General features: G+C 39.9%; 1 protein-coding gene across 1 annotated transcript; it reads left to right on the top strand.

Annotated features, from left to right (window-relative positions):
- Positions 1–20,391: 20,391 nt before the first annotated feature.
- socs1a (suppressor of cytokine signaling 1a) lies at positions 20,392–22,607 on the top strand. The gene is made up of 2 exons (XM_029508736.1): positions 20,392–20,619; positions 21,528–22,607. The coding sequence occupies exon 2, from the start codon at positions 21,585–21,587 to the stop codon at positions 22,269–22,271; it is 687 nt and encodes a 228-aa protein (XP_029364596.1). The 5' UTR covers positions 20,392–20,619; positions 21,528–21,584; the 3' UTR covers positions 22,272–22,607.
- The last annotated feature ends 69 nt before the right edge of the window (positions 22,608–22,676 follow it).

Raw genomic sequence — 22,676 nt, 5'->3', positions numbered from 1 at the left:
CCTCTGAACACAGCTGCATTACCACTATAGACCTCCAGCTGTGGGAGAGCACATTTCAGATATGGCTGGAATGTTCTCAGTCTGCTTCTCTGTTGATTATTTACATTTACATTTACATTTTTTTTTAACATATTTCATATTCAATTTTCAGATCATTTTTTATCTGAATACAGTATGAATGAAAGTCATTTTCTACATCAGCAATATAACATACATTCGACACTAAACACAAGATTTTAAAATTGACGTGCTCTTTTCCAAAAAGAAATATCAGCATTTGGTAAAAGAAAAAGCACAGACTCGTCATTTACAGTCTGAGTGCTGGCAATGAAAGCAAGCACAGTTGCTGAGTTCTGACTCATCCTAAGACTTTTGATTTCAAAAGGATTTTGGAGGATCGTCATCTGTGATTGTTGGATGAATTTCATGTCACAAAGTTTTCCAAGATGCATTTAAGGTATTTTTGGAATGAGACCCAACAATTATAACGGCTCTGAGATATTTGATGAGCGACTGTGATGCCTGCATAGAAGGAGTGTAGAAACCTCTCTCTCCTAGGATTGTGAATGTAGAGAGGTGAATATGTGACGCTGACGCAGGTCATGATGTCACAGTAAGTGCAAAGCTCGACATCAATGCTATAATATATGCTCAATACATATGAACTGATACAGCAGTTGTATTGATTTTCATTCTGATTTAAGGCCATAGAAATCATATTTTAGAACGGTTAGAACAGCAACAACCACATAGTCCCAACACACACACACACACACCATCATCATCATTATCATCATGGCAGTCATCTGGCAATAAATGACCTAGATGAGATTGATTTAGCTCGAGGACAGATAAATGTGTGTGCAGTTCATCCTGGACTCATCAATACAAGGTTTACTGTTGATTTAGCTCCCGGAGCTCAGTTTATATATATATATTTATTTTATTTACATTTTTTTTTATTTGCCCCCATTACCCCACCTGCTCATTCATACATCCTCTAACACAGGAGACACACACACCCCGCACAGTTACATAAGCTGTCTTGACGTCTAACAGACGCACATAGCAAGAACTCTTAATTTGCAGTTGTTACAGACATAAGAGCCGTGAATGGCAACTTTACCGTAACATAACCTGACTGTGAGAGTACCTGAAAGGGCCTGCGTATACATGTATAGACTGTGACAGTGACTCATCATTTTGTGCATGAGCGGCTGAGCTCTTTCATTTTCATCAATACACAGGATCTGATGTAACTATTCCCCAGGGCTGGTGAACTGGGCCCAGGCAAGTCAGCCTGCATGTTGGATACATGGATAAGAGCAGGGATGCCACTGAGGTCAAGTCAGTTTGAAAAAGTATTTTGAAAAAATAAATAAAACAATCTCATGTTGAAAGTACTAACGGGATAAAGTTTAGCAGCTGTCATCATCATTTCAGCAGCATTTACCATTTCCACCCTCTTCGTTTATCCTGAACATTAAGCACAAAGAAAAGCTCATTCACATGAATGAAAATATATACAGCGAGAAATGTATGGACTTCATATATACTTTAGCCAATGAAGTCATTTCTGATTCTGATTAGCTTTCAAGCAAAGCTACTTTGTAATAAACCAATACAGCGAGCAGTCGAAATGAAGCTGCTGTCAATGGAGAAATGCTGCCAGCGTGGTTACAAATGTCTTATCTCTCACTTCTGTCAGTCAATCTTGAAAGGACAGTTCGAATGCCATCTATAGCATGGCTAAATGTCAGAATTTTCAGGAGAGCATTTCAAAATTCACCATTTTTCCTCAACATCTCTGCTACTCGTGGCCGTCATCGAACAGGTAAAGTACAATCTCACAGGGGGCGGATTTTCTTGGCAAAATAAAGGTGTAGCTAATTTGACTAATAGTGCCATTAGCATCATTATAGTTATTTACACCTGTGCTTTCACTGCTGTGAAAATGAAGAAGGAAAGAAAAAAGTGCCGTGAGAAAGGTCTATTTCTCCAAAAAAGATGAGTCTCAGTTGGCTTTAATTCATTGCAGCCCCGGGATATCAGGACCATATCAGGAGGAGCAGGCGTTACTATCAACAATAGTATATGTCAGATGTATTTAATGGCACACAAAAACAGAGTACCAGTGGTGTTAATTCACATTTCTTTGAGAAATGAGAAATGTCTGTTTAATAGCTTTATGGGCATTTGATGGTTTCCTGTTAACTACAATGTGAAAAGTAATGCTGACACATAACAATGTTGCAGCACAAAACAAGCTTATTAGTCCCGTTCATATCTTAGTGCCCTTTTGAAGTTCATGTTTTTCTTTTCAGTCTCTTTGTTTTGCTTGGTTCCATTTCTTTAAATTCTTACGGTGCCCCATCACCACTCTCTCTTGGTCTGTGAGAAGCTTTCCTCAATAATCCCATGGTCTTATTCCTCACATCCGTTTTCCTTCCTCAATGGGAGGGAGTTGTTACATAAACCTGTTGTTTCCTTCGTCATCCACTGACTATAGCACAGAAACCACTGCGACGCACAAATACCTGCGTACACAATTTCTCATTCACTCTTTAATTTTTACCTTTTTTTTTACCTAAATTTTACGTTTAAGTAACATGTAATTGAATTGCACAATTCATTCAAGCACAAGGACACACACACTGGGGAAGGCACAACAAATGTTCAGATACTCTGGATGATCTATTATGATGCTCACAAACTCAATTCAGTTCTGTTAGCTGTTACAGAAAAAAATATTTTTAATGTAAAGTACGACTTTGTTGTAATGCTGGCTGGAAGGAGACAATCGTTTCATGCTTTGTTTAAAATACTATCACACACACTGCTCCCTGGAAATAGCCATATGCTTGAAATGTTCACACTTACCCTCCTCCACCTACTCAGCTTTTTATATGTTGTCAATCTGCCAGTTCTATAAATGGAAACATGGTCAATCTTAAATAATGTCTTTCACTTCAAGATGACTCATTTATCTGTTTTAGTGATATTTTTGCAACAGAAATATTTCTGTATTTGTTAATCCAGGTTTTCATCAGAATTGTTTTTGTCCATTTAGGGGTTTTATTCTAATCCTTTACTTTTATATTATGAGAACATAATGTGAAATTGAGCTTCGGGAACTATATCATCGAATAGATTAGGTCGCTAACTCAGTACCTTGTTGACAAGGTTCTGGAAGAATTGTTGCCATTAAAGTAACTCAATTCATCAAACTTTGAAGAAAGGTTACAAGACTAGTGTTTCTTCCTGTTTGGTTTCAAGATATCATCTTTTTGGATCCAAACTATGAATATGCGAAACATTTTTGTAATTTCTTTGCTGTCAATGTGACCTCATAAACTGGAACATAGCACCATTTTGACTTTACAGTGGGCAGTGTAAGATTTGTGACACCATTTTCTATTGGCTGTGAATATACTGTAATAATGTTTCCACCCTGTTTAATCTTGCTTATAAATGTTTAACATTACAAAAAACAAACAGACAAACAATTGTTGTAGATGTAGTGGCAATTTTTGGGAATAGGGGGGAAACATGTTTGCGACTATTTCTCCATCTCAGTGAGCTGTTTGTTGAGCTTCATTGTTCAGTTTTATGGATGATTTCCCACAAAATACTGGAAAAAAAAAAAGAAAAAAGACTGTGACGTGTCGTGAGATATAAACCCTCATCTGGGCAATTTTTAGCAACAAAGCTCCAGACCTGGCTCAGACACAGCTCAGTCGTGACCTGGTTAAATCAGTACAGGTGGTAAGTGATTTTGAAGCTGCACAATTTGTACGTTGTTTTCATCAGAATAAGATAAACATTTTAAAAGTATTCAAGTTTGCTCTTGATGCTTTTTATCCAAAGAGAAATGTTTGCTTGAAAGTCTTGGTCTCTGTAACTGTAAATAAAAAAACAACTATCAATGCAAACAGTCATTTACACATAAGACAAAATTCTTCATACTTTTTTGGAATCTATTGAGATGATTTTTTTACACTAATTTGACTGTAGTTCACACTTTAACAACAAGAGTCGTCACAAAGAAACCTAAAAATGGGATGTTGTGTGGCAGCACTTGCTTATTGAAGGTTTTGTAAATGCCCTCAGTGCCAGTAGATCTGAGCACTAGACCATCAGTACAACTGAATAATGATACACTGTTTGCATGAGACAACTATTGACCCAGTTTCAACCACTGGCACACTGGCATTGGCATGGTATGTAACATTTGCTGAAAACATGCATGCATGTTAGCAAATGTGGTCGTTACTATTGTGGCTGAACATTCATGAAAACAGACAAAGCTATTTAACTCATGGACAAGATGGAGCCCTTCAGCCTTCTCTGATTCAGAAAAGCCAGACCACCATTGGCACATCTGTCAGACTGGGAAAGAAATTCAGCCTAGGTCTTATCTAACTGGGGCCAGGCCACATTAAAGAGTCTGTAAAAATACAGATAGAGGGGCAGCTTCTATCTGCATAGATGTTTTGACAGTCCACTAGCTCACTGGGATTTTTTTCTGCAAGTCCCCAAAGGCACCCAGTCTGGTTTTCATCTGCAGCCTTTATAGCCAAAAACGTTCTTTCATCAGTGGAAGAAATTCTTGACAGTTTCTTTTACTTGAAAGCAGTTAAAAAGTTTAACAGCAGGTGTATCAACACACACAAAGGGGTGTGACTTTATTCTCTGCTCAAAAGGCCATTACTGCACTGTGCCCTTGATTTTTGGTGGACAGTATACAGTGGAATTGGAAAATAAATGGAAAGCTGAAACAAACAAAATTATAAAAGAAAATGTATCTCATAATCTTTATTTTTAGCCATATCACTGTAATTAAATCAAATTACCTTTCATTACTTTTGTCAGAGTAATGAAAAGTGAATTCAGAGTTTAAAGATTTTTTTTGAAATTGTGAAAACTGTTAAGTTACATATTTTAATTTTGACTTTTTTAAGATAGATCTTATAGATCTCTTTTCTTAGGGGACGTTATACTTAAATAGCCCACTATAATGCACTATGACCTCATTCATGTAACTTTAGTTTTTCCCTTGTGTCTGACCAAATTCCTCCTTTCGTTCAGTATCGCTCAGTCATTTTAAGAGTGTTAAATACAGCTCAAATGTCAGCAGTTTGAAACTCATTCTTCTGCTCTCAGATGCATTTGCATATTTGTACTTTTTGCTCTCTTTTTTTCTCCGTTTTTGACTGTGCGTGGTGGCAGAAGTGGATTCATTTAGCATTATTGTTTGAATGTTGTGTGACCGTGTCCCCTTATGTTTTAACATCTCCAGCGGCACCTCAGGCATCATTGGGATGTGTGGATAGGTTCCAGTTAACATGGTTTGGATAGTCTTTTAGTGTGTGTGTGTGTGTGTGTGTGTGTGTGTGTGTGTGTTATCAGCAAGAGAGTGGTTCAATTCTTAACTGACATTTCATATTTAGGCCCTGAAAATATGTTTAGAAATGTCTGCATTCTAACCTGTGAGGAAAATCCTGGGTAAGATGCCCACCTGTTCAGATAAACCAGTTAAAAAGTAGATTGATATGTAAATATGATTGATATGTTAAACTCTTCTGTCCCATTAGCGTGCTTCACACTGAATCTTAGTTATATAATTCAGAGTATTGTGATATATTATTAACAAAATGACAGCCATGGTTCCTGCCGTTTTGATGAATAGGGATAAAGACTTTGTTGCGAATGAGGTCAAAGAAAATGTAAGAGATCTTTTTTACTTCCTCTGAGCAGCATAAACGGGTCAGCTGGATCTGTGCACAAGCCTGAAATCACTTGTCTGGTCACACACACACACAAACACATGGACACACACTTGAACATGTGCATGCATGCACAAACCAAACCGACTTGAAAGGTTTGCAGATTAAAGGCTCAGGAGAAAGGGCAGGACCGGTATTCAGAATTTTTCGCCTCTTGCACGTCGGAGAGTGATAATATCGCATCAATAATGTGCAATGAAACATTAAAAGGCAAATTCATTGTTAATTTCTTCATAAAACTAAAAATTTATTGCATCAACTGCAGAATTTGTTCCCTAAAAGGGAAGTGCATAAGGGTTTTGTTTTCTTTAGAGTTCATGAGTCATCATTATCAGTCATCATGACCTTTGCTTACATAACAACTGTCTTCATGAGTTTCCATATACTGAGTGATTAATCTCCAATTGGGATGTTTGTTTGTTTGTTTGTTTTGTCGAATAAGGGTGCCCTGTACTGTGTTTTGAAATGAAATCTTCACAAACTAAGTATAAACATTCTTATTACTATGAGTATATTTCTCCAAGATCATCCACAGTCTCACTATAAAAAAAATACAAACTGATATTGGTGCTTACTCATGCGGCTGCTACACATCCACGGACCGACATCATGTTCTTTCTGTAAGCAACAAAATGATAATGGAGATTTTTGAAGCTGAAGAAACACAATGAAAATATAATCAATAATCGTTTGAGCCTGTACGTTCATGCGTGCCCATGTCAATGTTTCAGCTCACCTGATGAGACAATGTCTTGCGAGAGGACAGCTCACATTTATTATTGTGTTTTTCCAGTAAGTCTTCCCTTTTCCTCCTTTCGTGGAGCAGCCAGTTCCCCTTACACCACGGTTCTTGTTACTGCTGACTCCCACTGTTGGCCCCTGGGAGGGTGTAAACATTGTTTCTCTTCTGATGCACATGGACTTCAGCCAGCTGCTTTGTTTCACCTGTTGGATAGAAGCTTCACTCGGAGAAAAACAACATGCACATGTACTCACACGGTCCAAAGTTCTAAAACATCCCTATTTTTCCAGTTTATACAGGCCTTTCAGTATTTAATGTCTAGTGAAAAGCATTAGCTCCGGTTGTCGCTCTAAACCAAACACCAGAATCACGCAGTCAGCCTCAAGTGATGGAAGAGCAGCTGTCTCTAGATTTCCTGTCTGCCTTAACTTACTGCGTTCGATGGGATTATCCTCCAAAGTGGAGGAGCACTGTTCTGACACCGAGGACCCCCCTAAGGCCGGGAGGTTGAAATGGTTCCCCTCAGAATCAGGGCTAAATGGTTTAGCTAGCACTTGATTGATAGAGCCAACGTATGTGCTAACAATAAAATCCCGGCCATTGCACCAGTATGTTCTCGGGTCACCCAGTTCACAGGCACCAGTAGGACTCGTGTTAACTGGTGGGAAGCTGATGATGAATCACACTGTGGTTGCTACACTAGTGACCCCTACTGACTAGTTGGGGTATCTAAGAGAGGGAGGGATGGAAGGCAAATGTCATGAGCCTGGGACGTTTTTTATGTATTTTGTTGCTAGGCCAAATCACATTTTTTAAAATTTGTAATCATTCAATTAATTTAATGCAGTTTTTACATTATCAAACTCAGAATGTGGCATTTCAGGATCTACAGGATGCGTTGGCTGCACACAGGCTTCTTGTCTTACAGCTCGTTTAGTGACGTTTAGTGCAAAGCAGTAGAAATCACATTTCCTGTTGGATCGTTACTGGCTAAACAAGAATAGAATAGAATATACACCCACGAACAATTATTGCTACAATGACGAAATCATTGATCTCTGAACATCAAACGAGCGACGAGGAACCAGGAAAAAAGATTGCAATGCAGTCCTGCTATTCATACATGAAATACCTTGCAGTATGTTATGGGAGAGAGGGAGGATGAGGGAGATAGAGAAAAATGTAGATGGAGGGAAATAACGTAAGAGAGGGGGAGCAGAGGAAGAAAATAGTGAGAAATTTTGTACCTCCAGCCTGGCTGAGATTTCTCATCTAGCAAAAACCCACCCACGCTGCACCTTATTATGACCTCACTCTCTCTCCACTTCACATTCAGTGTCTCTCACTCATCTCCAGTTGGCCTGCTTTCTCTCTCCCCTAAGTGATAGCGATTGAAGCAAAACGACAAAATGGCGACCTCTAGGGGTTTTGTAAACTGTGGTTTTGTACATTGTCAATAAACCAATTCCTCACACACTGTAGCCTTTGTGCTTTTTCAACTCACCATGCATCCTCCATTTTATCTCATGTAACCTTGTAGATAGTGTGAGGAATTTTCACATTGGGAGATTTTATTTTGTTTGTGTAATCATGGCTTTCTTTTTTTTTTTTTTTTTTTTACATGATAATATATAAAGCAATCACTTTGAATTATGGGAAGTCACAAACGTGCTTGTTTATTTATATTTTACTGATTTTAAAAGGGGAACTCATGGATTTTGAGACCAGTGCCTTAAAACTTACCAACCACTAGAGGGAGACAGAACTATGCTGTGATTACTCAGGATGTGAACACGTCTGTGCTGTCTGGCCTGGTGGCAGGCTGAGGTACTGCATGTAGAGTTGACTTTCTTAATTTTGAGTTTTCTACTAAGCAGACTGGGTTACAGACTAGTTTAGCTAGTCCATTATCTCTAACACAATCATTTATTAATTTTAACATTGAAGCTTCCCTCATCTCAAACATGCTGAGGTCACAGACAGAAACCTTCAAGTGATGATATGCAGACAATATTTATATAGACTGGTTTTACATGCTTATTTCTATGTGAATGATGGCTGCTTCAGACAGGATTATTATGAACCAAACTGGGGTTTCTCTCCTGAACATCTGTTTTCCATACTCTGTTTTACTTCCCATCAGATGTCAATCTGATGTCAGATGTTTTATTTTCTTTTCAAAGTCAAATAATGATAGCGTAAGTGGTTATTAGGAAGTTTATTGCTATTGGACATTACGCATTTACACAACAAGTCCAGAATATGTATTTGATCGGCTTCCTAATCTGAAAGAGACAGCTGGTTAGCATTACAATGCTGAAATAAAGAGACATTGCAGGGTCAATATAAGGATTGCTTTTTTCCTTGGCGACTAAACAAATCAATTTTGATCTTAGCTCAGAATCTTTGTTCTGGACTGAGCTGTCACTAGTAATTTTGTTTTAAAGTTTGCAGTTCTGTTAGTTTTTTCAAACTGCAGCAGACCTTTATTTAGAAACACCAGTAAAAACACTCTGATAGTTTGTCATAGCTGCCCCACCCAAACTTTATGGTATTTGGCAAAACCTAGTACCTGAAATAATGACTTCTTTTTTGAAGCCCAGACCTCACTAACAAGTCCAATGAGAGCAGGTGAGAACAACTCTTATAAATGACTAACCCAAAGTCAAAGAAGTGTCTGCGATGTTATTATTGCAAGAATTCTGCATCTTCCTCTGAAGCTGACTGTGTGCTTTGACTGTATCTGAGTTTGGGATTTTCCAGCATTTCTCAAAGGGCCTCAGCATTTCATATAAACGCAATACTTCAAATAAACAGAATTTGGGCTCATATGTTTTTTTCTTTTATGATAGAAAACAGTGACAGAAACATTCCTGATCTGTGTAAACTGAAAAACACACGGTTGTTAACCTTCCTGTGTACGGGACTTTGTTTACAATGGATCAACAGTATAGTTGGGTAAAAAAAAATTGTGCACTGAACAGCTGCCTCACAGTGTGACCACACATGAGCAAAGATGGAAAACCTGATTGTAATGACAGACTGTGTGCTGCCATTATAATGGAGCTGTGGTGCAATGTCTCTGCTGGATCCCCTCAAAAAAACCAAAAAACCAAAAACTAACTCTGGTTAAAAGGTCAAAAGGTGATCCTAAACTATTTTCATACTTTGCTGAATGCTTTGCCAAACTTTCTTCCACAGATTTATATTAGGAGATTGACAGCTGCATGTTGGCGGCCAAGCAAACAGCACAGCAGGTGATCACATACAGTTTGATGGGGTCTTATCTCTTGGCCTCCTGTTATGCTTTTGAAATCATGATATTAGAATTAGCAACCAATGTCGTATACATGCAGCATTAGGGAGTCTCACCTGAAGACAAGCTTACTATGAATTATGTGACAAAACTCAATGACCTGGCTTTTCCTAATGACCTCTATGAAATGGACATCAATCCTGATGTAAAACTCCTGATGCTTAATTAGTGGTAGCTTTTTTGTTGTTGTTGTTGTGAATATATATGTACCATTAAAAATATTTGACTGAAAAGTGATCTAGTCCAAGATTTCCATTGGAAAAGTCCACCCAGTGGCTTCATCTACAAAGTCAGGAAGTAAATGCAAGCCTACCTCCATGCTTTATTCAAACCCTGAAAAGTTTTGGAGGGCTCTGAGTGTATGTTCTCCCAGTAGGTGTTCCAGCTTCTTTACACATTCCAAGACGCGTTCATTAGGTTAACTGGTGAGTCTTCATTTCCCTAAGGTGTGGGTTAGGGTTAGTGTGGCAGTCTGGCCAGAATGTAGATCGCCCTCAGCTGTTGTCTGCTGTGACTGGCTCCGGATGGGATGGATGGATAAGATGGAGCTATGTCTAATCATGTCTCTCAGTTAACGCTTGATCGTGTGTTTTTCAGTGTTATACAGTAAAGGGTCAGTGACATCAGCAGCAAAGGGCAACCTGGTGTGTTTTTTTTTTTTTTTTTCATCTTAAATTTCTCAAATTTTGAACGTTTCTATTTCCACTGATGTTTTTCCCAAATATAAGGAAAGTGTTCGTTTTGCCCACTCTTGCATTGTGGTGCATTTTAAGCCAATGACGTTTCTCACTGTCTGGTATTGTTTGTGTCTGCGGCTGTACTTACTGTAAATGGTTTACATAGATCCTCTTCTTCTGAAATGCTGAATTATTATAGAGAAGTCCCATTTCCTTCTTTCAAAACATTATACACCCAAAAGGAAAACGACTCAAACACAGATACAGTACAGGCCAAACGTTTGGACACACCTTCTCATTCAAATGAATAGGAAAGTGAGTCCAAGCCTTTGGCCTGTACTGTATATAATAAGAGCAAAAATGGGTATCAAAAGTTTGACCACCTCAGAGAGTCATTGTTTTAGTAACGGTTTATTCCCTTTTTTCTTATATGACCAACAGTATGACGTGACTTCACTTTCATATCATCATTCTATTTCTTTGAAAGTGAAAAGTATATTTCCAAGAGTAATACAAGTAGGTTTCTCTACAGACTGTTTTTGCACAGGGCCGAGGTGGTTTAACATGGTGAAACCTTGAGTGTCTGTCGAGTCTCACACCATTGTTAGAATACATCCACCCCACAGTGATGGTGGTTGACAAGGTGTAATGAGAGAAACGAAAAAAGAAGAGAAAAAAAGAAACTCCAATCATTCACGTGTGTGTATACATACACATGATAATATGTCTGCGTGCCAGGCTGTGAAAGGAAACATAAAGACATAGAAGGACTCCGACATGTAGGCTGCACCAGATACCATGACGAAAAGAGGCCATATGACTTCATAAAACTGAGTCACTGTGATGTGAAAAAGGGATGAACCACAGAGTTGTGGTGTGTCGCTGTGTGTGGGGGGGTAGCGGGGGTGGGTCTGTGTATTTGTGTGTATGCCTGTTGAGGGTGACCTTATGACTGAGACTGTTTAGTGGAAAGAATAAATTTATGATTAAGCCTGCATAGGTTAAACAACTTGAAGAGCGTGTTCTTGTTTGTCTGTGTGTTTTCCTGTAAGCCATTGGTGATGTTCTGATAGTCATGAACAGCTGCAGAGCTTAGTTGTAGAAGCTGCTACTTAAAAAAAAAAAAAAGTGGTAGTAGTAGGTTGTAGAAATAACATAATAACGTAATAACATAATTACAGTAACTACAATAAATATGAATGCAGTCATAGAGGGGTGATGAAACACTTTGATGGGCTTGGAGGTGCTTCAGGCATTGTTTTGCGAAGCTTACTATCCATCTCAAGGAGAATAAATTTGTCATGGATTCTGGAAAAATTATGACCCTGAACCAAAGACCATTCAAATCAACAATATTTGACCGTGAGTCCTCTGAGAGCTGGCTTGCTCGGTTGATCAGCCAACTCAAACTGTTTAAGATGACAGTAGCAATCTTTCCCGAGTAAATTGTGAATTGTGAAACAAAACAGATTGTTCGTTCATTATTCTAGCTTAGCTAAAATCTGATCATATCTTAGGGCGACTTCGCAGACAGAGACACCAGTTAACCCAAACATGATGTCTTTGGACAGTGGGAGGAAACCCACACAGACGCCACACAGAAAGGCCCCAGGCCAGGAACCCAGCCCGCGGCCTTGGGATGTGGTGCCAAATTGATACCAGACAAAATGAATTTATCAGGTTCAGAGAGAAGTGGTGCTGACTTTCCTGCAACATCATTTGTTTTGTAAATGGTTTGTTCAGTGTACAGACACGATTTACAGAGCAAACAGTGAGATCTAACAGTACAGTTCTCTGAGGAGAACAGAAAGACAGAAGTGTAGCTGTGGTGTTTACTTTATTTCACACACAAAGCCGGTCTGGGAAGTACTATTGAACTTCTATAGTTTAATAAGTAATGAAAATGTATGTATATGACAAAACTTTAAAAACCTAACATTTCTTTTTTTCTCTCTGTCTGCATCTCAACCTACTTCAACTTGGGCCTCTGCAATCTGTCTGCGGTTTGAAAAAATAAATAAATAAAAAGAAAACAAATCCAAACCGTGGATGTGACCTCCCCTACAGTACACTTATTTTTCACATTATCGCACAGCATCATTGTGCTCGTCGCTCTTTTTTTTTTTTTTTTTGTCATTACAAACTCTCAAACAATTTCATCAAACAAAAGTAAGTGGACGGAAAAGAGGATGTCATCACGGTCCCGTGATGTTGTGCTGCTGACAACAATGTTAGCCAACACATTGGTGCACCTCAATTTTTATTATCTCATCAACTAACTCTTTTGCTTTCAATTTCTCCAGCAGCTCTGACTTACACTTTTACACACTGTTACGGTAAAGGGGTTGAAGGGTTTAGTGTGTGTTATCTTATGAGTTGAAATGTCTACTCGAGAAGGATTCACACACTGTTTAACCTGATAGCCATCTATGCAGATTTCCCTGATCTCGAGCTCTTCAAATGAATTATGGTTTCAAGAAAACACTTCCAAGCAAACTGAAATCCCATTTTGTCCTTTGAACTTTCACTTTGCACAGACAAGATGAATCCCCCAAAATTACCTCAGTGTCAAGTCACAACTCCCTATAAGCAAGTATTTTTTAAAGAAAATACTATTCCACAGTGACTCATAATCTTATTCAATAGCAAACTTGCCACATTTGACGCACACCATTGTTGTTTTATTATCCAGTATTTTGTGCATCTTTTGAAGAACCCATGATTTTATTTTACTGTATGTTATGTTCAGTCCAGGCCTGAAACTGTTTAAGAGAAAAGGATTGTGAAAATCATTTTCTCTCTATTGTGATTGTGAGAAAAAAGGGTGCAAAATGTGATGACGTAATTGTTTTCTCCCATCAACATAAATTTCAGAGAGCATTGCGTGAAAAGCCAGTTATAGTATTATCTGTTATCTTTACGTGAGCTGGAAGAGCTTTCACTTTCACATTCCTGGAAAGAGCTGTAGTTCTACTGCAATGCTCCCTGGATCTGACAAAGGCCGCCAAAGGTACACATTTGTACTTCAGCTGTCCTATTATCGCTTTTATTTCTAAATGTAGAGAATACAGCACTGCGCTCCTGTTGCTGTGATCTGTTTTCCCAGAATGCGGTGACACTACAGGAAACCACAACTCCTTCATGCTAGTGGCCTTATCTCAACAAATTCGAAGAACTCTAACCCCTGAGTTGGTCAGATGGTCAGCTTTCAGTTTCATTCTGACAGTTTATAGTTTGAATAAAGCCAGTGCAATTAAAATAATATTTGGATTTTATGAAGAGTGATACTGGACTGCGTCTTTGGAGCTGGATATGCCGATGTCGCCGGTGTTAATGCACCTAGAAACAGTGTTAAAGCCGTGAATCTCATCTGCAGCGTCGCAGCTACACAACTTGTGGGGATGTGTATCGCATTTCCAAGCAGAGCAGGAGGGCCAGGCTTAACAAATGCCTGGATAACGCAGACTGGACCAAATCACAGAGCCTGCAGGTGCTGCCTCTGGTGCTACCACCAACACTTTGAGAAATTCCAGTGCGACATACACTCAAGGACGAGGTGGATTTTTTACACTGTAATTTGAGTTATTGGAAATGCGATTTATAATCTGCCCACACTGTTAACCAAACACAACTGAGCCAGGATTAACCCCGCAACATGGTGTGGCAGACTGCCGGTCTTTCACAAGTCAAAAAGCATAACATTTTGTGTCCTTACAACAGTGATGACAACATTTAACAACATGACATGCAGATAACCAATAACATGCATGACCCTGCATGTCCATGTGACACATTACACTTAACTTTCCAAGATGAAAAAGAAATTGTAATGAATAGGTCATCCACTCTGGGTACGAGAATGCTTTCTGTTCCAAAGGCAGCCAGAATGACTGAGATGTTTTTAATAGCAGCAGGAGGAGGGACTCAGGAGTCTTGGAGGTCACGGAAAGCTGTGTTGACTGATAAATTTGTGAACCCTGGCCAGCTGGGTTATGTTGTGCAGTGCTGTCGTCATGACTGCTGTGTCGTGTATTGGCATGTGTGTGTCTTTGTTACCTGGCGGAACAGGCCTTAGAGTTGTTTTCTTTTCTTTCTTTCTTTTTTTTTTTTTCTTTTGGGGGGGGGGGGGGGGGGTTAGTTTGTAACAGGGTTAGCTGATGTTTTGACTGACTATCTGCTTATCAGGACAATGTAAGTTAGCCAGGGCATCTTGAGGATCACAGCTCTAAGGGGAAAAAGGCATCATGAGAACCATCACAAGAACACTCCAAGGTCGCCGGCTTATCACAGGGCTGACATACACTCCCACTGACTCACACAGGGGTCATCACTCAACCTAACCATGCATGTACCTGGATGGAAGCTGCTGTTACTGAATGGCCCGAGTTGAGAACAATGAAATCATACTGTTCTGTTGGAGTGCATCTGAATAAAGGCCCTTCAGTTACAGAGACTGGTCAACAAAAGAGAACACTTGAATATATCTACAGTTTGTGAGATAACTGTTTTCCAGATCTTGTCTAAATGTGTTTTTAAGACACAATAGAAAAACTGATTTAAAGAAATAAAAGTCTGGAAAACTACCTTAAACTGTACAAAAAAGAAGAGACTGAGCCACAAAGTGACTGCTTTAATATTTCTTGAGGAGAAGAAGTGTTTTGAATGAAGCAGAGGTTTTCTTGGAAATACTGGAAACTACTGAAGCCTACTGAAGAGTTTATCAGCCAGTAGTCATCTGGAAAGGCTGCTTCCTATAAATACATGACACTTCAAGGAAGGCAGCACTACTTTCACATTTTGCAGCATTACCGTTGGCACAGAGTTCAAATATGCTTCATGATATCATGATTACACAGATTACATATGATCCTGCTCTTCCTTATAAGTAGCATATATTCAATGAAACACAGCGAAAACAAAAACAAAACTAATTCCTGCTTAATTTTGCTTTGACAGAGGGAAGCAAGAATTGCTGGATTGAGAAGATTTGGCCCTGCCAAGTTCCTGTTTCTCCAAGTATCGTAACGTTCAGGGTAAGGATGATTGACGCTGTAATTGTTGAAAGACCTGGCGGCATTTAACGTGAAGGGAGCCTGTCTACCAGAAAGGGAAAGATATTTTCCTAAAATAGAAAAAGAAGTTTTGTGTTGCTTTTTAAGCCAATTTGGCTTCGGGTTTATGACAATATTGTGCAATCGGACATACTTACAACTAAAACACAAAAGGTTTGCTGAAGTTGTAAGGCATTTTGTATTGTTTACAAAGTTATGAACCATAACCAGCAGCAGTGATTGCCACCGTGTTCAGGGTCACTTCTCCAATGAAGCAAAGCTTTATGAGTGCGTGTGGCACAGGTCTGCAAATTTTTCTGAGAAGTCAAGAATGAAGACAAGCCTTGTGAGGCAGCGTGGAAAACCTAGTATGGGATAAAAGTGAGAACCAGCACTCAACACGGGCTGAAAAGGTGGATAACAGCCAATCACATTACAATGAGAGAGGGGAGTGGATGGACAACATTTCCTAATCACCAACCGTCATCGTCAAGGACAGCGATTTAACACAAATAATATGAAAACACGGATCTACAGTTTCTCTGGTTCAGACAGGGAGGTGCAGAAATCTTTAGATGGGTGGGGCAAGAAACGGAGCCAAAACAATTAAAGTCCTCTAGGGTGCTACACTTTATATGAGAAACTCCCAAAAAAGAAAGTCACACCCATAGATGGGCGAGGCCTGTTTAACCTATTATATCAGATTTTTTTCAATGTTGACAGATAAATTATAGACATTAACTGAACTCTGTTTTTAAATCCGGCTTTTTCCTTGGACATGAATATGATACACCAACAACACATGGAGTGCAGTTAACCCTACGCACAGCCTTAAGACTTATAATACAGATAGAATGCAAAAAAAACAAAAAAAAAAAAGAAAAAGAAAAAGGAAAGGACATATGAGAAGTAAATAATATGAATGTATTATAGGTAAGCAAAGATTCAGTGGAAATATGAAAATAGACGTTGTGTAAGGTGCAGCAGTGATGCAGGCTATTGCACAGTTAAGGGACTCTTGGAAATAGATGGATAGATCGATGTGAAAATTTGCAGACCATACATACAAACACCAAATACAGATATGTACATACACTGTAAACATAGCATGTACATACATACAAGGTATTGGGGAAAAGTGGGGGAAAAATCTAACAGAAAGGTGTTGCACATAGTGGAATTAGGTGGGGGGGGGGGATTATTGCTCCTTACATGTGCTAGCAATATAATATGTTAATGACCACGTGCAAATTCACTGAATAGGCATCATGTGAGAACATGAGATTGCTACATTCAGGACATCAGCTTCACCAACAGACACCTCACCCCTCAAGAGACTCAAATCCTTGGACTTCCTTGTACTGTCAGACCTTTTGGGCTGCAGCGTTAGTCTTCATATGCTTAATGGGGAGATCTGGAAGTAATCCAGAAAAATGACACAACTAATCCAAAAAAGTACTTACACGGTGCACTAAAAATGTTGCCAATGGCTCTGCAGATCTCTTTAGGTAAAGAGGATAGCAATAACAGTCTGTCTCCTCTGCCGTGCCAAGAGCCATCGTGACAATCACAACACGAGGGATCAAAATCCACCCTCAGAGCACCCACTCCTTCTAGCAGCCGGGATCACACAGCGAGTTCAAATCGAACAGTGTGAAAGCCAGTTGGCCAGCTTGCTAACTTAAGTAGGAGAAATATAGGATAGAAACAGATGCATAAAAAGGGGATTGTATCCTGCTGGAAAAAGGCTTTGGTGGGGGAATAGCGGTTAACGTTAACTATTTGACAATAGCCACAGCAAAAAAATAGTTGTGCTAAAAGTTAAAAATAACTGTATCAAAGCAAAGGGCCCATCCCCGCAGAGACTTAATGTGTGCCTATGCTGTGACATGTCCATGTGGTTTCTTCTGGCAGTTTTAGTGTTGAGTCTCGCCTCAGGATAATTTACAACACTGAACACGCATTAAAACAGACCAGACAGACTCCAACAAAGTCCTTACATATTAGCACAAAAGGCTCCTGCAGGACTGGAAACAACGAAAATGGATTTTTCCTGCTTTGCATTTTTCATGCATCTGTCATTCATTGATCAACACTGCACGCTCAGTTGCTGCATGCCAAAAGAAAAAAAGAAAAAAAGTGAGCAAACCCATGTGACTACACTAACAAATACTTTTGACCAGATATAACTGAATGCATATTCATTTATATATACTTTTTCGCTGCATATTCTTTCTTACAATTGCAGTCTGCAAGGGTCTGCAACTCGGCACAAGTGGCACTTTGTTCATCTGGCTGTGTTTCTCTCTCTTGCTTCTCTCCCTGTTTCACAGAAATGAAACTCATGGAGTGAACGCATATATGTAAACAAACAAAGTGCGAAACAATATTCCTGCAGCAACCATGTGAACACACAACAAGCACGCCATTTCAATCTACACCATATGCATTTTAGCATGTACGATATCTGTGATGCATGAAGGAAATGCCTGTGACTGCAACATGAAACATGCAGAAACAACAGTGGCAGTGTTTTACGAACCTAAACACATAGAGCAGGAGCCAATAAGATGAGTGAATGCTAGATTATGTTTCAAAGGTACACACAAACTACACACTAATAAAAGCCATTTATTTATCAAGTATAAACAGAAATGCAGCTTTCAACGGTGTCTCATTCCAAAAGACTCAGATATAATGGACGTCCTGCAATCAGGTCAAATAGAAATTAAATAAAAATGGGAAGAAACAAAACTGAAACATGGAACCAGGTAGTTTTGAAAGCAAAACATGAAGAAAATTAAAAGATGCCTCAAAGTATGTTATCACTTGAGTACATACATAGGTAGTGATTCATACTGTGGAACCCTGTATGCATACATGCATAGCAGCAGCATAACATGTGTGTTTATGCTTTCAGAACAATCAACTGATGAAAGAAATATGACAAAGACCGAATAATTATTGTGTACTGCCTGGTACACTAAATTAAGCAAAATAGTGACTGATAAAAATGAAACCTAACTCATACTGACTGTTTTACTCAAGTAGGTTTTCTTATTCTAGACAGTCTCCTATTCTCTGCCCTCACCAGATGACCATGAGCCTTTTCTTAACTTTCTGTTTACCCAACACTGCTCTTTGGTAATCTGACTCCCTCCCAAGGCTGAAGCCGCTCTAGTTGTCGCTGTACCTGAGCTGCTGCTCCCATTTTGCTCAACAGTAGACTGTTCATAACTTTCATTTCTCTTGACCTTCTTTCCTGCAGTTGATCAAGAACAGATATTTTTGCACGAATGAACAAATCCGGTGCAGGGCAGCTGACTTTATCATTTATATATTGTGCACAGTTCAGAATGCAAATACTGCAAATTTGAATAGATTTCCATTTAGTGTTTAACTTAATCATACTAAATTTGATTAAACATAATGGGGACAGCATGGCTGCAGCGCGCAAACACATGCATGTTTGGGTTAATTGGTGACTAAGTTGTTTGTAGGTCTGCGTGTGAGTGTCAGTGTGAGTGGTTGTCTGTCTCTGTCTGTCGGCCCTGTTCGGCACTGACTGGCGACCTGACCAGGATGTACCCCGCCCTCGCCCCCGGGGGAGCGGGGATCGGCTCCAGCATCCTCTGCTACCTAGAAACGGATAAGCAGTTGAAGATGAATGAGTGAATGAATAAACTGTAATGTTTGAAAGCTGCCAGTGTAATCATAAATTAATGACACTGTACGTTTGCTTTCTCCTGTGCTGATACAAACTAGTTAAACTTGATACAATTAGAAATGGCCGAAAGAACACTGTTTGGGTTGAGTTGGGTTTCTGTGAAACAGTTGGAGTCTCAGCAATGATCAATTGAAAGAAGTCATGTGATATCCACCACATAACCACAGCTAAAGAATACCACGAAACATCGTACGATGAGTCGTGCAAATACCACTAATGGTTCAAACTATATCATAATGGGACTAATAATGAAAAATGCTTCAGTGTGGCAGCAGTGGAATAAATAGCTGAAAACCAAAAAAGAGAAATGACTGTGAGGAAGTCACAATATGAACAACTCTGAGATTAATCACCTGAAATGTGAAGGGCCCATTTGAACTATTTCTGCAGAAGAGCCGATTATTAAGAAAAAATGAAGAAGTGCGATAGAAACACTGGTCTGATTTCACTGTGTGGCCCCACTACTGCTTTTTTTTATATATATATATATTTATTGTAAGAAGAAAGATTTAAAACTTCCACCTCATGAGAATTTGATATTCTGTGTCTGTGTGACAGCCTCACATCCAGTGGAATGAAGATATTAATCTAAATGGGACTTGCCTGGTTGAGTAAGATGTAACATGGTTAAGCGATGATTGTTTTTCTTTATCAGGAACTTTATCGGGATGCAAATCTGTGCAGACTGACAAAGAGGTTAAAACTAGTTGTGCATGAATGCGAACTTGTTCCATTTCTGATAAATTGGTCACAGAGTTCTTTTGGACTAACTGATGTTTAATGTTTAACCTCTCCATTGACTGCCATGGAGAGGAAAGAAATGGATAAAAACAGCACAGTAGAATAGCCAATTAATGGAGTCATCTGTCACCTGTAGCCTATTTTTGTAAACGTCAGTGTCATGTGGCTTTGCGGTTGTCATGAAATTCTCTAAATACTGACAGAGTTCAAAAGAAGTGAAAAAAAAAAAGAGAGAAGACAAAAAAGAAAGGGTGGTTCTTAGTGCTGCCCGAGCTCTTAGATAAGTTTCACTTTCACTTCTGTTTCACCTCTTCCTCGAACTGCAACAGTTCGAGGAAGGTAGAAAAGGTGGAGCGGTCGGAGCCACTGAGCTGTATATAAGCGCTCTCTGTTTATTATCCTTCGCACACGCAACGCGCAGCGTGATCTGACGGCTGGAAGTCTCAGCCAAGCAGGACCGACACAGTCTCCCTCCACCGTCCGCACAGCTGATCACGGATGATCATCAGGAATTTTACCGGCTGCACTTTGGGATTACTCTGAAACGGATCTTTAAAGCGCCATTGTTGGAACAAAACGGTAAGAAATGGCTGGATTTTTTTTTTTTTTAGCATGGGTTCTCCTCTTCGGCTCTGAATGGGTTTTATCAGCTGTGTGAAAGCAAATGTGCATGAGTGCAGGGAGTGTGTGTTTGCACACAGACACACACTACACAGCGCATGGATCACACTTGGGATAGATTGTGTCCTCAAGTTGATCCATCTGCAACACGTGACTGTGATGTGTAAAGATTACAAAACACCACACTTTATGTCAAATTTGGAAATATATCCATCACAGCTTTTCCTCAAATTTAAAGCCATTCTGATCAACTTGTAGAAGTGTGAAGTAATTGTGTGATATTTCACCAGTTATTATGTGACACTAAAACAGTGTATGAAGGCTCCATTGGTCATATCGATTTAGTATTTCAATCATCTCTGGGATTAAAATTAAGTCACAGAGAACTAAAAAGCCAAGTGTGATACTAAGCCGATATTTAGTTATGGTGACATACGTCATGCAGTCTTATGGCCCCAAAGACCTGAAGGTGTAAGTGTGTGTGTGTGTGTGTGTGTGTGTGTCTACAGACAGTGTACAGTAATTCTGCTGACGCTGACATCAGCGCTGAATTCCAGCCAAACCACAGATTCCAGTCATATCAAACCGAGCAGCTCTGAATGGAAATTCGAATGAATGTCTAACTTACTCAGTGATTCTGTGAATGATAACACACACACACACAGACACACATCGAAGGCTTTCTAATTGTAGAGCCACAGGCCCTTACATGGTCCTTTTCTGGGAGCTGAGGTTGTGTCCTCCACTTTTCTTTTTCAGCCAACAAAAAGTTATCTCCTACTTTTGTTAAAGTTGCTGTAAAGTGATGCCACTGGTGTGAATAATGCTTAGAGAGTAACCTTTCTTCTTCTTCATCTCTCTCTCAGGATGACAGTGTGGTGGTTAGAGATGGGAGAGGGTTTGGGGCCTCTCTCCCCTGTAGGATGGTAGCCGACAGCACAGTGGAAGGCAATGACAAGACTCACTTGTCAAGCTCATCGTCATCATCCTCGTCCTCATCATCTTCATCATTCTCCTCATCTTCCTCTTTGTCATCATCGTCATCATCACTCCACACAGAGTCTGAGCGACTTCAGCATCGAGCTGCTCCAGCGCCAAACCCAAGACAGCCGCCTGTCCGTTCTGTGTATCTGACCCACTTTCCTACCTTCTCCTGCAAGGAGGACTGCAAGATTATCACAGACACAGCAAGCAAGCTCGAACGCAGCGGTTTCTACTGGGGCCCCCTGGGAGTGGAGGACGCTCACTCTCTGTTGCGTGAAGCTCCGCTGGGCAGCTTCCTCATCCGTGACAGCCGGCAAAAGGACGTCTTTTTTACGCTGTCCTACCACGCCAAAGGTGGACCGGTCAGCGTGCGCATCGACTACAAGCAGCAGAAGTTCTCACTGGCGGGCAACCAGCGCTCTTTCCCGACCCTCTTTGCCCTGTTGGAGCATTACATCAACTCTCCCAAGAAGAGCCTGAGTATCCCTTATAGGAAATGGGAGCCAACACTGCAGGAGCTGTGCAGGAAGCGCATCATAGAGCTTGCTGGCACAGGAAGGGTTTCAGAGTTGCCAGTAACTCATGTTGTCCAGGACTTCCTGCTGGAATTCCCTTACAAACTTTGACCAGTTTGCCATGTAAAGTTCTGACTGTATTATTTTTTATTCCAAGAATTACATTTTTCTCAAGTGACGGTGAACGGGAGGGGTCAGCAAAGCCCATCGAACATGCATCGAAACTCAAGACTGCACTCCCATGGTGGCTTACTATCAAATCGGCTCCTTGTTTTGAGCTGAAAATCTGCACAATGTTCCAAGTGGAGGCCATCTCCAGGCGGACGGGATTCCTGCATGAGATTTCAACATACATTACCTCTGGAGACTCATCTCCCATTTGCACATGGACAAAGCACCTTGTGGTTTTGAGGAAGCCCCGTGAATTGGAAAAGGCTGCATTAAGAGTACTCAACAGAAGAAATGGAGCTATTATAGAGAGGGAACAAAAGTCTACTGGGACGACACAGACACAGA

Source organism: Echeneis naucrates, chromosome 8 (assembly GCF_900963305.1).
Source record: "Echeneis naucrates chromosome 8, fEcheNa1.1, whole genome shotgun sequence".
NCBI classification, from domain to species: domain Eukaryota; kingdom Metazoa; phylum Chordata; class Actinopteri; order Carangiformes; family Echeneidae; genus Echeneis; species Echeneis naucrates.
This window is presented reverse-complemented; position numbering and strand designations above follow the sequence as displayed.

Coding starts and splice junctions, on each gene's coding strand:
- socs1a (XM_029508736.1), top strand. CDS start 21,585: ATGGTAGCCGACAGCACAGTGGAAGGCAATGACAAGACTCACTTGTCA.